At 38.7% G+C, this 17,190-nt stretch overlaps 1 protein-coding gene across 7 annotated transcripts in view; it reads left to right on the forward strand.

Moving 5' to 3' along the window:
* Window positions 1–17,190, forward strand: part of USP54 (ubiquitin specific peptidase 54) — a 97,016-nt gene that overhangs the window by 70,292 nt on the left and 9,534 nt on the right. For 6 of the 7 annotated variants that reach the window (XM_090145041.1, XM_031603037.2, XM_090145040.1 and 3 more), the window contains 8 exons: window positions 3,137–3,307; window positions 7,425–7,556; window positions 7,802–8,182; window positions 9,598–9,829; window positions 10,798–10,937; window positions 11,946–12,119; window positions 15,092–15,211; window positions 16,452–16,644. In XM_090145041.1, coding sequence (XP_090001167.1) covers window positions 3,137–3,307; window positions 7,425–7,556; window positions 7,802–8,182; window positions 9,598–9,829; window positions 10,798–10,937; window positions 11,946–12,119; window positions 15,092–15,211; window positions 16,452–16,644 — 1,543 coding nt within the window. The remainder of the gene's footprint in view (window positions 1–3,136; window positions 3,308–7,424; window positions 7,557–7,801; window positions 8,183–9,597; window positions 9,830–10,797; window positions 10,938–11,945; window positions 12,120–15,091; window positions 15,212–16,451; window positions 16,645–17,190) is intronic. The other variant, XM_031603040.2, reaches the window with a different exon arrangement.

The following is a 17,190-nucleotide window of genomic DNA, read 5'->3' on the forward strand; positions in this document are numbered from 1 at the left end:
AATGATAAAATCATTCCAGTCAAAGGAAGCTGCAGAATTAAGCTTGGGAGGGAAGTTAGGGAAAGGAAACATTAAGGAAACGTCACAAATGCATCCTTTGTTGGGATGGTGAAAGAATCTGAGGGAAAGGAGAAGAAATACTGGGGATGGTAGGAAGAGAGGGAAAGGATCAGTGCAATTATCAACCTTTGGCTTGTCTTTTTTAAAGTAACATATGAGATACAGACTGATTTGTGGGAAACTGAAGGGATTGGCAAAGACTTATGCATGTAGGTGATGTTTACTTGATTCCTTTTTCATTAAAATAAATAAATAAAAAATTACAACTGTAGATATGTAAGAGTTAACATTGAAGATGCCATTAATGCATTTCTACTTCCTGAATTCTGTGTAATGGAGGCAGTCCATTGAATTAGAAAGGTGTGTCCAAATAAGTTGCTTCAGAGGTGATAACTTGTTCTGCTCTATGTATTGTTAGTGGTGTGCTGGGCTGCTGGATTACTGAATTTCTGGATGATTTTGGATGTTAAAGTAAGACTTCAGCCTACAGTAGTATAATTTATGAGCAATAGATATATTCTGAGAAAAATGTGCAATTGCAATCCAGATGAGGTGAAGACTAAAAACAGGGTTTAAGAAACAGGGTTTAAGTTTATACAATAATGGCTTAGTAAAGAAAATTGTTTCTGTTTTTGGATGGTTGCAGAGAATATTTTATATTAGAAGGATTTACTGGTTGTCAGGAATAACAAGGTAAAGCCAAAACCAGAAATACAGCTTTTTCCTGGGTTTTTAGCCTATTTTTACATCTGTAATTCTAAGAATGTTTTATAGTTTTCACGGACAATATCTAGCTTTATGCTTCCTAATCAGTAAATCAGTAGAGAACATGTGCTCTCTCCTTAGTTATATATTGATGGTCTGGTAGTAATGAAACAAATCTCCAACTCTTCTTAAAATAAATGCTAATAAAAGCTGTTAAGAAAACCTTTACTTCTCACTTGACAAGATGTCTTTCAATTTATAAATATATCTTCCTGTTCTGAAGAGAACCAGGGAGCCTGGGTTGGGGAAAGGCCCTTCGCTGCTATCCATCAGTTGTGAGCACCTCTACAAGCATCAGATTGATGTATGCTGTAAACAGGCCTTGTGGTTCTGCTGCTTGGTCTCCAGTAAAAACATTGTGAATCCTTCTGCTCAGTGTCTCTTCAATATCTAATATTATTATGTTCTAAAACAACTTCAGGAAGCTAAGTATAAAAATACATACATATAAAAATTTGAAAAGGTGTTTCCTTTCAGATAGAACTCAGAAGGTTATGATGAGTAACCTGTTCTTTGATTCCAGAAAACTTGGTGAATCTCTCATTCACACTTACCCATGTTCAACAAAATTCTGCAGTAGTCAACATCAATGCAAAGGTTTTGAAAAATTTTATGAGATACTGTAGGTTGATGTTCCAGGAAAAAAAACATATGCTACACATTTTCCTATCCATAAATGGGTTTATTCTTTTTTCTTCTTTTTCAACCTTGTTGATACTCCGACTTTTCTATCCCAGTATAGCTTTTTGGGAAAGCGTTTTGTTTCTGAGTGTAATTACAGGTTCTTCTGAACTGAAATATTGTATCTAAAATTTCACATTAAGATATGATACCACAAATTATGGAGGGAAGATTATCAGAGATACTGATACGAAATGTTCTGTAATGAAATCTGAACAGTTCATCTTAATGTTTTGGATTTTGAATCAAAAGAAGCATGGCCAGCAGGGAGAGGAAAGTGATCCTGCCCCTCTACTCTTCTGGTGACATCTTACCTGGAGTACCTTGTCCAGTTGTGGACTCCTCCATATGGGAGACACATGGATCTGTTGGAGTGTGTCCTGAGAAGGGCCACAAAAATGATCCACAGAAAGGAATGCTTCTCCTATGAGGACGGACAGAGAGCTGTTCAGACTGGAGAAGGCTTTCAGTATCTAAAGGGCAGGTACAGGAAAGAAGGGGACAGACTCTTTGGCAGGATCCGTGATGATATAACAAGGGAAAATGGCTTCAAGCTCGTGGAGGGTAGATAGAGGCTGAAGGAAAAAGTCTTGCAGTGAGGGCGGTGATGTGTTGGAGCAGGTTGCCCAGAGGTGTGGTTTTGATGCCCTGTCTCTGGAGACTTTCAAGGCGAGGCTGGATCAGACCCTGGGTAGTCGGATCTGGCTGTGATGACCCTGTTCATTGTAGGGGAGTTGGTGTAGATGGCCCTCAGAGGTCCCTTCCAACTCTGAGGATTCTATGATTCAATGATTTTCTGTTGAGCGAAGATTTCAGTTTACAGATTGTACTCTTGTACTCAGCTCCACAGCACAATTCCTTTTTCCTACATTCACCTTTCTTTCTTTTGGCTGTTACCTAATGTATAATGGCTGCGTTCTTTATTTCTTTAGATGAATAAGATTTTTAACCAGGAAGGAGTTGGGGAGAAGCTTGTGACTGTAAGAGCTATTATTTTGCCTTAAGTAGAACAATGGCCACAGGGCTTTCTCTCACCAAAATACAAAGCACCCAAGTTTAGTGTTAATATACTATTTGTATCTGTTGTAGTTTCCACTGAAATAAATAGGAGGCGTTACTTTCAGAGCAACCTATTAAGCTTTTGTTTCATAACAGGTCATAATAACTAACACTTTGTATCTGTTATGTTCATGTTATCTTTATTAATATTTTGTACTTGACTAATTTTTTTAACTTTGACTTCTTCAGAGGCAGTGTATTTCATACTTAAATTACACTTGACAGAGTTGAAACTTAGTAAAGAAGAATTTCAGTGTGGTACTAGCATGTATTTAACAGTCCAAAGGACATAGTTTAATTTTGCATAATAAGTAGATTTGAAAAAATCCAGAGTAATCAGAGAGAATAGAAATAAAGATTTTAAGGTTGTATGACACCCTTTTCATCCTCTCACAGAAAAGAACCTTTTCTGTAAGATCAAGTGTTCTGGAATCTCTGTTTATATGTTTGGTCCTCTACTTCTTGAGTTAACTTACGTGTAGTTTTCCTCTCTTCTTGTTCTTTTTTTTGCCTCACATAACTCTTTAATTAGCCACAAGAAATTGAAATTTGACATTACTTTCTTTTCTAGGGAGAGAACCTTCCATCTCAAGTGATACCAGAACAGATTCCTCTACTGACAGCTATCCTTACAAACAGGCACACCATGAGTCTGTGGTCAGTCACTTCTCATCTGACTCACAGGGAACGGTCATTTACAACGTGGACAATGATGCAGCTTCTCAAAGCAGCAGGGACACAGGTAGCAGATAAATTTGTATCGCAGTAATCATTGTCATTAAATGATGACTACAGTGGAACTCAGTGAATAATCTCTTTTTATGCAACCCATAACAGACTAGTGAACAATGTTTATTATCCTGTATGATTTTGGTTTGCAGTTAACCATTGTAATCCCAAAGATTAGCATAATTTTAAGTGGATGGCTGGCTTTTATCTAGCCAGGCAAAAATTTACACACTATTTCTGTTATCCACTATTTACCTGCTCTCTTAGTCACATAAAATTCTGGAATTTGGAGTTTGTTGTGCACTACCATTGTACAGTTTGGTAAGTGATGTGTGTACTACTTACTCATCCGTGGGCAGTTTGTTTCAGGAGTTGCAGCTGCCTGGGAAAGGTATTTCTCTCACCAGGAGTCTCCCATACTTGAGAACCGAGGACTTCCTATGTACGTGTGTTTTGGCAGTATATAGCAGTATATTCTGCACCAGGGAGGAGCATAAGATGATTTCCTGCCTGTGCTATGGAGACAAGTGAGAACATACAGTTGGAAGAGAGTCTGTCTTCATATTCCTTCAGGCAGCTGCAGAGTCTGCCTGAAGACTCTCTTGCGGAAAAGAAATGAACTGGAAGTTTGCAAGCTTAGATCTGTATTACTCATGGCCAGTGATCTCAGTCAGCTTGCTTCTGCATGCAGTACTAACTTCACTTCTGAAAAAGCAGTGCATGAGTTAAGGACACGCTTCTCAAGCATCAGAAATATGACCTACTAAATCCATTTGCAGTTACTTTATTGTTCTTTTAAAGACTTTCTAAGAGGAATAACTGTTGAATCAGCAACTGTTGGTTGCAGCAGGGTCAGTAGCTAACACACCACTGTGTCCTTCTGGTTGGGAAGTAGTTGCTGTTACATCTTGTGACACTTAGACATCTTTGGTTCATTTGAAACAATCTATGGTACAAGCGTTTCACATTACAAACTGAAAAAAATATCTTAAAGTTTTTTTCAAGACTTTTTTTTTATTCTTAGCAGAGGTTCAAGTAACTGTAATCTATGGTTTTAGATAGCTTGAAGATCCTTCTAACCTTTTAGCAAATACTTAGCACTGTAGGTTCTGGTAATAGTCCTCAGTAGAGTGTGAGAAAGAAGGGAAAGTTGGAGCAGAATTGGAGAGTGGTGAGGAAACAAAATTCACATTGATCCAAAGATTACTGAAAAACCAAAAATAAAAATGCTGGTGGAGTATTATTTATATGGTCTGCAAAAGTAGCAGAAAGTGTATTGTATTAGATTACTCTTGGTACAAATTTTCACAAATCTATTCTTTAAAAAGAAAGAAGGGGAGGGTAGTAGGAGGGTTGCCACCATGTAAGCAGATTAAGTTCGATATATAAACTTTTTGTTCTGTCATTTTTTAGTGATGCTCTCCTCTTCTTTTTCTTTCTTCTCCCACTGATTCTGTCCTATGTTATTCCCTTCAGTTCTAGACCATTTCTCACCACCTAATTTCAGTCATCCTCATCTTCCCTGATTCTGCTTTAGTTACAGTCAGTATGTCCCCTTAGCTAGTCACCTGTCTGGATGTTTCCCCTTTTATTTTTGCCTTCCTGAAACCTTTCCAAAAAAGCCAGTCTGCCAACTTATGCAACTGTTCAGTCATCAAAGGGTGATCCGTGGGGCTATTAAGAAGCCATCCACATTGACCTGTCAACTGTTGCTGCTATTGAATCGTTCTGGGCAAGAGCAGGATTCTACATTTAATGGCCATTTACCCCACTACTTCAGCCCAGAATTTTCTGGACCCTATCCCACATCGCCCTTCTGGGAAGGACCAGCATTGGGTCATAGGACCTCAGGTACCTGGGTTCTTCAGGATGAAAGCATGAAGGGTGGCTGCATGAGCCCTCTCTTGCTCCTGCCAACCTGTGCTGCTGAGAAAAATGTGCGTATTCTGGCTGCCCTATTCATGCAAATGAGATTTCCGTGGGAGGGAGTAGTGGATGTTCTGTCTTAATCTGTTTGATTTCATTCTTTTTCTCTCAACATATTTTGTCCCCCATTCCCTGCCAAAAAAAAAAAAAAGAAAGAAAGAAAAATCCCCCAGTGAAACTTTCTTTTGAATACTGCTGTTTATGAAGTCATTGAAGCCATCCTACATGTAGAGGATGAGGCATTTAAGAACACATTCAGTAAGGCATACCTTTTACATGTGCAATTGAGCAATCAGAAATCCTGGCTTTTTATTTTAGTCAAGTTAATGAAATGAGTGTGAAGTTTCAAATTGTATTTCTGGGACTGCTAGTTCCTCTATTGATGCATTACACTGGGTTTAGTCATTGTTCCAGAGGGTACAAGTAGAGACAATGTAACGTGTGTTGCAGGCTCATGATTCTTGGAATCTCCTCTATGTCTGTTAAACATTCAGTGACATTATGACAAAATTTGCAATTTATGAAAGGAGGAAAAAATATTTATGTGCTGCTAGCAGCGTTCATTTTTACAAGACCAGATTATGTTCTTTCATTAGTCCATGCAAACAGACCCTAAGCTAGCTAAATAGTCTTTGTTGCAAGCACAAAGAGTGCTAACTAACCATTCTTACTAAGTTGAAAGAGCTGTAAGGGAAAAAATATTCACTAGAGAAATTGTGCACTCTGAAGTAAAACACAATCTTCTTTTATCTTGAGAGACACCACTACAAGGTATAAGACACTACTGTTCTTTCAGACCCTAGAAGATGCATGACAGTTCACTGTGGGGGTAAATAATTTCTCCCAAAGAACTGACTGCTTCTTGTTCAGTCACCTAAATGCTGTACATCTTCAGTCTTCACTGCCAACATTTCTCTTTTATTCCCTTAGTTCTTTTATTTATTTTGTTTTTAAAGAATTTAGCTACAAAATCTTTGTACAGTTTGCAAATGAATAGAAACACGAGTTTTGTGTAGCTTGCTTTTTATTGTTTGGATTCCTTCCCACTCATACATTGTAGCACCTTTGTGGCAGTTGTAGTTGAAGTGTATTACTTTTTCAGCTGTTTAAAAGTACGATTTTACTTGTAAAATCTACTTTAAGTGTTGTTGATTTTGATGTTAATCTCTAGAAAAGGACCAGGCTTAAAACAGCCAATTACGTAGTCTGGGGGCTGTTCATCCACTGTTGAGTAGTAGAGATTTTCCATTGCTGTCATCCTGTACAAGGTGAAATTTGTTGATGTTAAGGCTAGATAAGTCTTTGTAGCTTATTCATAAATTCCCTTCTTATCCTGCATCTCTGCTTGGGACTGCTCACGTGAGTAAAGCCATGCGTGTGTTTGTGCTTGAAGGCTTAGGACTGTGAATGTGTTGAGAATCATAAAATTAAAAAAATAAATGGTAATACAGAAAACACGTAATTAACTGTCATATACTCTTAAGTCACATTTTATCTGAGGAAAGTTGGGAATATATCATATGCAAGAGAAAATGCTAGGACACGTGAGCTTGTAGTTAAGGGGACATTATTGTGTGTCAGCTGATCCATGCTGTTGATGTGTGTATGTTCTTAGCTTGTGGCGGATGTGAATTAGCTGGCTTAGCCCTTGAGAGCCAACTGAGGCTTCTTCCTTTTAGCCTAAACTTACTCAAATTACCTTTGCTACAGGCGAAGAGAGTGCAGATAGCGAATTAGTGTAGAGATGCTGATGATGTGCAGTAATTTTTTCTTAGATATTGACTTGCTCATGCGTTTAAGCCTTCATTCAACAAAATAATGCCAAGCAAGCTGTCCTCGGTTTTTTGTTCATGACTGTTAAAACTGAGCAAGTATTCAGACAGCAAGGAAGTGGTGTCCTTAGAGCACTGTAAGACAAAATACAGTCAACTGTTCTCCTTTTGGATAATCTCTCATTATCAGAGATGTCATTGGAGGGAATGTATCACTTATAATCTTAAAACAAAACAAACAAAAATAAACCAGACTTCCCTTCTCCGAGACAAAACCAGAAACTTGTGGATGGACAAGCTTAACCAAACCTGACAGTTAGCATTGGAGAGTCTGCAGCTCCTAAGGAGCAGAAGAGCACTACTGTTCTCAGCACACAGAGCGCTCAGTCCGAAGGCTCTTGTCATCTCAACTGTGTTCTTCTGTCCTTTCAGGGCACCTGACTGACAGTGAGTGTAATCAGAGGCATATTTCCAAAAAGAGCTCACTGGCAGACCGCAAAAGGAGTTCTAGCCGGTCTCGGCGAAAAGGAGATGAGACTCAGTCATCAGGATACCATAGTGAAGGCAAGAATTGCTATTTTATTGAAAATATCAATATCTCTTTCTGATTTTTTTTAAGATCCTCACTGTGTATATACATTTCTCTCCTTGTTTGTTACATCTTTGCCTGCATTTTGTCTCTTTCTTTTGCTTTTGTTTTTTTTCCTTTTGTTTTACTTTTCAAAACCTGCATGAAGATGCTAAGTAGGGCTGCTAGCTTAATCTGAAGATATTTTTGTGGCTTTTGCTCTCTCTTTTATGAACTACAGGAGAAACATTGAAGGAGAAACAAGCCCCCAGAGCTGCCCCCAAGCCATCCAGCAGCACCAGCAGACTAAGGGAATTTAAGGAGACAGTGAGCAATATGATCCACAACAGACCACAGCAGATTTCTCAAACCAACCAAAATTCCCCTCATGGAGGGAGTCATACGGATCAGGCAGAAACACGGCCCTCAAAAAGCCTCTCTGTGCACTCTAGAGACTGGGAAGTTGAGAGTACCAGTAGTGAGTCTAAATCCAGTTCATCTAGCAGGTACCGGCCAAGCTGGAGACCCAAGAGAGAGTCTCTAAATATAGACAGCATCTTCAGTAAAGACAAGAGGAAGCACTGTGGATACACTCAACTTAGTCCTTTCTCTGAAGAGGCAGGTAAGAGATTGAGAAGAAAGATTTACATTGAAGTTGTGGGATGTATAATATTTTGCTATTCGGTTTCATTTAAGTAAAATAGAGAAGTGAAATTTTGAATGTGGCATATAGGCTGGTAGTAACTCACGTCCTGAAGTTTCCTTGTGGATATTGAACGTGTAATACTTGCTTGTTTTACATATGTTAAATTTCACATTTTAGAAAATAATAAGGGAAACTTTACTGTCTGTCCTGCCTAAATGGACTCAATACTAGACTGCTAAGTATTTGGAATTCCATTACTTGGAGTGGCCTTTTTTATTGGTCAGGGTTTTTCTTTTGGTTATTTTTGCATGATGGCTTAAATTATGGTGTAGCAGGTACTTTGTGCATTAGTGCTGAGCTTCAGTTATGAGGATAAGAGCAGCTGATGGTTTACCAGCATTTGTTTACGATGATTTATACAGCAGCTATGCAAATTGAATATAGAGACTTTGTCCTTGGTTTTACTCTTTCTTGAAGGTGAAGGAATCTGTTGTGAACCACTTCGTCTTTTGTTACCCTTGCCCCATCCCCCTGCTTCCCTTCCCCTAATTTGTAAATGTCACTTTATTCTTACTTCAGGAGGTGTATATTCCTGAAACTGTAACTCTGTGGAGAACAGGTGTTTACCAGTTTCTTTCCTTTTGTTGGTATGCTTCTGGAACTGCTGCTTTTTACTGCGTGTAGATGAGAAGGAAGAGATCTGTGTGACTGGCAGTGGAGTGGTGGTTAACAAGGACACTTGCAGAAAATTTAGAGCCTTGAGAGGCAGGGATAGCTGTTTCCAACTGAAAGGAACTAAAAGTTTAAAGGAATTGGGCAGCATAAATAAATATATAGAAGGAAGATAAAGGTAGAAGAGAACACAGCTTCAGGAATAAAAAGGCAAGGCGAAAAAAGGAAAAGGGTAAAAAGAAAAAGGACACAAAGAGGCAAATGAGAACATACAGGAAAATCAACAAGGAAGATCTGTAAATAAAAATGTTTCTCATCACATTGTAAGTGGCAGGAAAAAAATAAGGTAGAAAGTGTAGCATCTGAAGACTATATGACAGTACAATATAAGCTGGAATTACTAAAGGCACAGGGTATACTGTTAAATGATTTTGTGCAGATACAAACTTTTGGGGAGGAAGGGATTTTCTTTCCAGATTGGATTGTTACTTTGGGAGAATATGGTAACATTTGGTTAAACACAACCAAATTTGTTGAAGAGTGTTGCTTAACATTAACAGAAATGCTGAAAATTGTTTTTTTCAGCTTTCTATTTCAAATTTGAAATGAACTTAAAGACACTACTTCTGGTATAAGCATAATCAAAGACCAAAAATATATAGATTTGCTGCTCTGAAAGACTGGATATTCTACTAGGTTATTTTCTTTTACCTCAATAGGTAAAGAGCTTATGGAAAACGAGGTCAAGGAACATACTGTTCAAGAAACAAGATCAAGCCAGTCAAATGTCAGATACAAGCGTCCTGTGCTAAGCTGTGGTACCCAGCATGTGATGGATCAACATCCTCATTTAATACAGAGGATGGAGTCTGGATATGAAAGCAGTGAACGCAACAGCAGCAGCCCAGTTAGTCTGGACATGCCCTTGTCTGAAAACTCAAGCACCCACAGGTAGATTTTAACAAACTTCACTTTTGAAGTGAAATCTTCATTTCTTCTTTGCTGTGTTACATAATGCTGTAGAACATCAAAAACAAAACAAGCCAAAGTTAGCCCCACAAAACCAAGCCAACAGCACAAAACAATCATCCTAGCTTATAAGGCAAGTTCATTGAGGCAGGGGGAAATAGAGAGGAAATACGAATCTGAGTGAGATTGATCCCTTTTCTTGTCAGTATATTAATAACTTACTGATGATGATGAGTTATGAAAAGGAAAATAAATGAATGAGACATGTAATGTTAGTGAAATGATGCATTTGAAATAGTCATACCTTTAGTCTACAATTTAAAATCTCAAATCTCAAACTTAACATGTCCTTTGAACTTAGGATTGGCCTTTTTCTTTCAGATAAATCATTGTTTCATAGCATTTGTGTACAAAATCAGAAATCGATAGTCTTGCATAGAAATCAGATTAGGAACTTAGGAGGAAGTTTTTCACTTTAGGAGAAAGTTTTTCACTGAGGATGGTGACACACTGGAACAGGTTGCCCAAGGAGGTTGTGGATGCTCCATCCCTGGGTGCATTCAAGGCCAGGCTGGATGTGGTTCTGGGCAGCCTGGTCTGATGGTTGGCAACCCTACACATAGCAGGGGGGTTGAAACTGGATGATCTTTGAGGTCCTTTTCAACATAGGGCATTGTATGATTCTCTGATTATTGGTTTGAGAGATTCACTGAAGTCTTGCAAGATATCTGTTGTATTTACATGCAAATATAAGAACTACTGTCCTCCTGCTTATTTGCTTTTTCTTTATCTGCTTCTTTAAATAATCTTCTGTGGTAGGCTTTTCTTTTTTTCCCTTGGAACTATAAAAGTAAAATGCAAGTAAATATTTTTGTGATAATAGAAAATGTAGACATAACTTCTCCCAAAGTGTTTAATAATATTGTGAACTGTAATTACTCTTTTTGGAGGGACATTCATATGAAACGAACAGGTGGATTGGTTCCTGCCTGGCGTAGCATCCCGAAGTCTCACAGTAGCAGCATACTGGAAGTGGAGCCTACTTCATCAAATGGAAGCTGGGCAAACAGCCCACGCACCTTTGGAAATGGTAAGATAAACTTCTCAGTAGTGGTGGTTCTGTGAGTTAAAGCATATTGGAGTTTTTTTTTCTTTCTGGATGTTTGTCTTTACAGTGCAGTTATGAAAAAAAGGAATTGAAACATAGAGGAATATAACAACACAGTTTAACAAGTAGTAACTTTGGTTTACCATTGGAAATGGCAAAAAACTTATTTGGAATGTTCCTTTTGATCATGTTCTTGTGTCATTTTCAACAAAGACTGATTTGTCCAATGAAATAAAACTATTTTTCCTTTTCTTTCCCATAATTCAGTACTCTGCTATTAGTTGAGAATGTCTTCCCAAGCTTAACTCATGATAACTTATGGGATTGATGACTCCTGAAAAGAAGCTTATAATGGTAAAATTGTCACAAATGTAATTAAGTATCTACAGGATACTTGGACTAAAGCTGAGCTTTTTTGCAGATATACATTCCAGTTATCCTTCTGAGGAAATCCTTTCCCTTATCCAGACATTCTCTGGAATAAACTAAGGAGGGAAAGTAGTTTCTATAAGCAGGTCGAAGTTGAAGTGAGACTGAAGACTGATTTCTGCTGTGTTGACTCGTACATAAGCCTTTTTTCCTTCCATTTTCATTTGACTACATTGACATAACGTTGGTTATAGTTCTAAGCACAGTAAGAAGACTCAAGATTTCAGCAGCAACTTACAATTCTCTCTTCAGATTTTTCTCTGTTTCATGTGCTGTTTCTTGTGTCATTGAATTGGGGGAAGGGCTGTGCTACAGGGGATTGTGGACTAATACTGCAACACTTTTATCAGAGCCACCAACACAGAAGACAATTGGAAACCAAATGGCTTGGGCAGCCATTAAAAGTAAAATAGAACAAAACAGAATTTGTGGTCTGAAATTCTGTGGTCTTTGGTCAGTCTGCTATTTTCTAATGGCAATTTTATTGTCCATTAATATTACTTTGTCTTTTAATGGATACTTTCAGAGATCTTACTATAAAAAAAAAATTTTGTTTGGAAGGTGGGGAGATGTTTGCCCCTTTAAAGAGTGAACTGGATGAATTGCAAGAGGAGGTGGCAAGAAGAGCACATGAACAAGAACTACGCAGGAAAAGAGAAAAGGAAATGGAGGCAGCGATGGGCTTTAATCCCCGTCCCAGCAGGTTCATGGATCTAGATGAGCTACAGAATCAGGGTAACTTTTTGAATGCAGTATATTTTGCAAGATTGTGGTGCTGAAGTTTTTTTGAACCTTAGAACTTACTTTCCTACTCTCCCTCCCCATCCTCCACTCCCAGCATTGCAGTTTTGTATCTTCACATAGTGGAACGCTGTCAGTTTCAGACTTGTTGCATACAGAAAACTGATTGGCATTTTGACCATATTATTTCTTGAATGTGACAACGAGGTAAAAGTTTCTAATGCAGAGATGTTTATAATTGCACTTTCTATTTTGTGTGTAATGATATATAGATTTAGTTTTAAGGCTTCTCCCAGTATTTTGGAATAAATACCTTTCAGATATCTCAGATCCATTTGCAGCATAGCTTGTCCACTTAAGTTGTTTTTTTTTTCAGCATCACTGACCTAAGAAATTCTATTTGTTCCTGCTTTTATACTTCATACTCTCCCTCTCTTTTCAGCTGTGCAGCTGCAGCACAGAGGTGACAGCAAGTACTGGGGCAAGCTTAAGCGGGTAGAGTACTTAAAACATAAATAAATCTGAGCAGGATTTGACTCGTTTATCTTTCCTAAAGGACAAGAATTGGAGAAAAAAATCTAAAAAGCCAAATACTAAGTCTTAATATGTCTTTTTCAAGACTCCTTTCTAGGGATGGCAGCAGAAAAGGAGGTTTAATTGGAAGGATGTGACTGCAACAGAGGGAGCTTGATGACAGGACTCAAATGTAGTGCCTTTGTTTTATTCTCAGTCTCCATTAGCCAGTAAGAGGAATCAAAGAGAAGGTTGGCTGACTCAGCTGAGAGAAACTTGCTGGAATGCTTAACTGTAGATTCCTGGTGGTCAGCAGAGCCAAGAAACATGGTGAAATCTGTAGGATTTGGTCTCCTAAATTCGTGCATGGCTGGGGCAGACTCAGTGAGGCATTGTGGCCTCCTGAACACTGCCATGTTGCTAGACCTGCTGGGACCCTTACATTGTTCAATCAGATCTTTTGTAGCAGAGAAGAAGAATGAGGGGTTTGTGTGCTGCAGAACAGAGGTGAAGGATTGAGAGGGGATGCCATACAGCAATGTGAGCTCTGGATGCAATACAGCGGCACTCTGCAGCCTACAGCAACCCCAATTTTTGGAATGTCACTATATATACCTATGGTGGCTGGATAATATGGTCTTTATGAGGATGTCTGACTACCTGAATGTATTTTTTTTAAATTTCTTGATATTAGTGAGCTTCTAGGTTATCCTTTATGGTCCCACTGTGACCTGCGGGTAATCAGTTTACAAGTTCTGATGTACCAAAGTAGACAGATACATTTTTTTAACTAGCATTAGGGTTTATTTTTATAAAGTGCTAATGAGGTAAAAATTGAAAAGTGAGCCCCTGTTCTTGAGCACACAAGGTTGTTGTATTCTCCTACCTAAGGAAAATAGTTTGTTTTCCAACAGCTAGCCTCCTTTCTTCTTCTGTTGTATTGGTAGAAGCAAGACTTGCTTAGCTTTTCACTGGTAAGAAGAAATGAAACTAGGATGTTTTTTTTTTTTATAAAAAGACTTCAGTACAACGTTTGAGTTACTGCCTTTGATCTGAGAAGGAAAGTTTTAATTTGTTCCCATTAAGCCTTTCCCCATCCCAGAGATGCAATAGCTTAACATTAGCAGACTACTAGGTTGCCTGAAATATTTGCTTATGCGCAGAACTCCAGGACACTTGTGACTCATTTTCCCTGAAGTAAATTGCTACACTCCTGAAAGAAAGCTAACTTCAGTATACTGGCCTTGCTTATGAGCCTCAGTAGCCTTGATTTTGAAACTGAATGTGCTGCTTGATTAACACACTGCTCTAACAAATCTCACTTCACTCTGCAATAATTGCTTTTTGTATGAATTCTTAATGGGTTTATGTTTCTCCATTTGTGCACAGTGCAGCTGGAGAACAGGTCAGACCATAGTATTTGTTATGTGAGTTGAGAAGGTGTAAATTTGTTGGCCAAGAAAGATACTCATATTCTCTGTTGTAATAAAGACCTTCCAGAAAAGGAACCCACCTCCCAGTGAAACAGTCTAATATTATTTTGCCCTGCCTCACTTGAGTGTGAACATTTCAGTATGTAACCTGCATAATGTTTAATAGATGATGCTAGCTTGTTTGAGCTAGTCCTCTCAGAACTGGATGCTTCTTCAGTGTTTCTTATTTGCTGTTTGTATCCAAGAACGATTTATGTTTTTCTTCTGATGCTGTTTTCTAAACCACTGTAAAAAGAATTCTTGACTGTTGTCCCTTTCTTTTTTTATTTCTTTCCTGTGTTTTCCTCCCGAAGCTGCAAGACAGTTGGGTTTTCATATTCTGTGTTTCTTTCAGTAGTTGAGAGTATGCACTTAGTGCAATCACAGAACTATTTTTTTGCAGTCATATGCACTTGCACTCAAGTCTGAGTATTGTTTTTTTTGGACATCTCAGTAGTTTCAGTTTGAAGGCATTTTATGTGGAACTAATTGGATATCTGAAGAAGAGTCAGATGATTTCTGACTGGGGACTTGTCATAATCTAGTGCAAGAAAAGCCCTGGCCTGCTGTGTTTTACTAATTTATGTGGGGATAAATTTAGAATTAAATTCAAGGTAATTCCTACTGTTTAGAAATCATCTGAATTAGCTCTGTGACATGTCCACACCATCTCTCTTACTAAGCTGGCCTTGAAAATAACGTGTTAAACCAGTACAACTCTCTCAAGTAGACCAAGATTGAGGAAAAAGTCTAGTTCACGTTGTTTCACTGTGTGTGTGTAAAGTGTATCAAGACACCCAGGTTATATTCCTGTTTAGGAAAAGTTTAGATGTTACAGTAAATGGTTTGAGGTATGCACAGCTATGCACAGGAAAAGGTCTACTGCCGATGGTGAAACAATGTAGCAGTCACAACTGGGATGAGTGTAAATGAGGGTTTTGCAAAGAATGAAACCACAATGAAGGGTGCTGCCCATTGCAGGGAGGAGTGATGGCTTTGAGAAGTCCATGCAGGAGGCTGACTCAATCTTTGAAGAGTCGCTGAATCAGGAGCAGAAGGGGGATTGTGCTTCAGCTTTGGCTCTCTGTAACGAAGCTATATGTAAGTAACTCTAACCGCTTCAGCTATTGCGCTTTTGACAGTTTGCTAATATTGTAAGAAGTCTGAAACTTCTAATCATGCTAAATGGTCAGGTAATAATGCAGGGATCCAGCTGGTCTTTAGGAAACTGATGGGTAACAGAATCTTTTCTTTTGTCAAGCATTCTGTTCGTGGGGTTTTAGCCCTATCTTCATCTCCATATTTTCATGTTTGCATCTGTTCTGTTGTTCTCTCCAGTGCTGTGGCAGTAACAGCACTGGGATGCTGATGTGTCTTTTTTGGTGCTGAATGTTGCATTTCAGCAAGCACCAGCACGGTAACTCCTTCTGCCACTTGGCCTTCATTTAACAATTTTTCCCAATCCTCAAGCCAAATTACAAATGGCTGTTCTTTATGAAGGATGTAGAATAGGGAGGAAAAGCTCAATCTACTCCTAAGTCCTTTGAATTAATTAAGAAATAAAAAATAAAAGAAGAGCTGTGCTGTACCTACTTCTCAGAAAGAAAAAGCATTAGGATGTTGAAGCGCTTGAATGCATTGTGACACTTGAGAATGTGTGCTATGTAATTTCATTTTACTTTTTATTTTTTGGTCTTTTTCCATTGTGACTGGCTGGCTGTCTCACCCCATGCTCCTCTCTGTCTGTATAGAATGGCTGCAGACAGGGTAGGTAGTCCCTCTGCATTTGCGTTTAGAAATTGGCTCTTGTGAGCTGCAGAGTAGTGTGCAATATACAGCTATTGTGAAAGCACTATTAGCTTCCATTCCAGCAAGGTATGTGCTCAATTTCAGAATCCAGCTGGGTATCCTTGCACAGAATCATAGAATGGCTTAGATTGGAGGGGACCTTAAAGACCATCTAGTTCCTGCCATGGGCAAGTTTGCCACCTACTAAGTAATGGGAGTCCTAGGTATGGCTTATACAGCAGGAGAACAGAGGAATGAAGCAGCGATGTGGTAGGACTGGAAAGAGCCTGTGTGAAAGGGGATGAGAAGTTGGGCTAAAACATACTTAAACAATTATTAATTTTACTTCATTTTGATTTAGTTTCAATTAACTTGTTTGGACACCTGGCTAAGCTGAATGTGCATTAATGGAGTCAGTAGCATCCTTGTGATTGTTTTGTGGCAGTATTTGCATGGTCCATGTTTTATGTTCTTGCTGCATCTTTTTTTTTCTTTTTCAATTTTATTCCTTTTTTCTGTTTGTTTTTCTGCTATGTTTTCTTTTGCATTTTAGCTAAACTAAGACTTGCCATGCATGATGCCAACTCTAGCACTCACAGCAGAGCCCTAGTCGATAAGAAGCTGCAAATCAGTATCCGAAAAGCCCGGAGCCTCCAGGATCGCATGCAGCACCAACAGCCATCGCAGCCGCTGCCGTCGCCAACCTGCCACCCACCACAGGGTGGCACCGTGTCCCAGTCTACAAGGTAGTCCAAGTCTATCACCTAGACCCAGATCTGAGCTGCCTCTGAGCAGAACAGTCTGGAAAGAAATAGAAAACTATATATATTACTCTGGATAGTCCAAGTTCTACAGTGTTTCTCCTTATTTCTTTTTTGTTTAGGCTAGATTTAAGAGGGTCAGCTACCTTTTTTTTTTCTTTTCCCTCCTCAGTAGTTCACTGTGCACATGTTCAAAATGTGGTCTGTGATAGAAATGGAGTGAGTGCCTGGCAGCACTTATGTTTTATGCATAGTGAGAAAGAATACAACAGTAACCTGGTGAGAAGGGACATTAAGATGTAATGTTCAACTGTCTGCCATCGGGAGTAGTTTCAGGACTCAGAACAGTAAAATACTATGATAAAAGTCTTGCAATAACTGCTTTTGTATTGGAAACAGCAACCAACTGTATTCTGATAAGTGTCAAATACATTGGTCTTTTCTTTCTAGTCCACTTATCTAATGGTGCTCTAGTACAGCTCTTGGATCCAGATCCTTATCCTGTCACCTTGACTACTCTCCCTGGTTCTC

The sequence above is a fragment of the Phasianus colchicus genome, chromosome 8 (assembly GCF_987193195.1).
Source record: "Phasianus colchicus chromosome 8, bPhaCol1.hap1.1, whole genome shotgun sequence".
Taxonomy (NCBI): Eukaryota; Metazoa; Chordata; class Aves; order Galliformes; family Phasianidae; genus Phasianus; species Phasianus colchicus.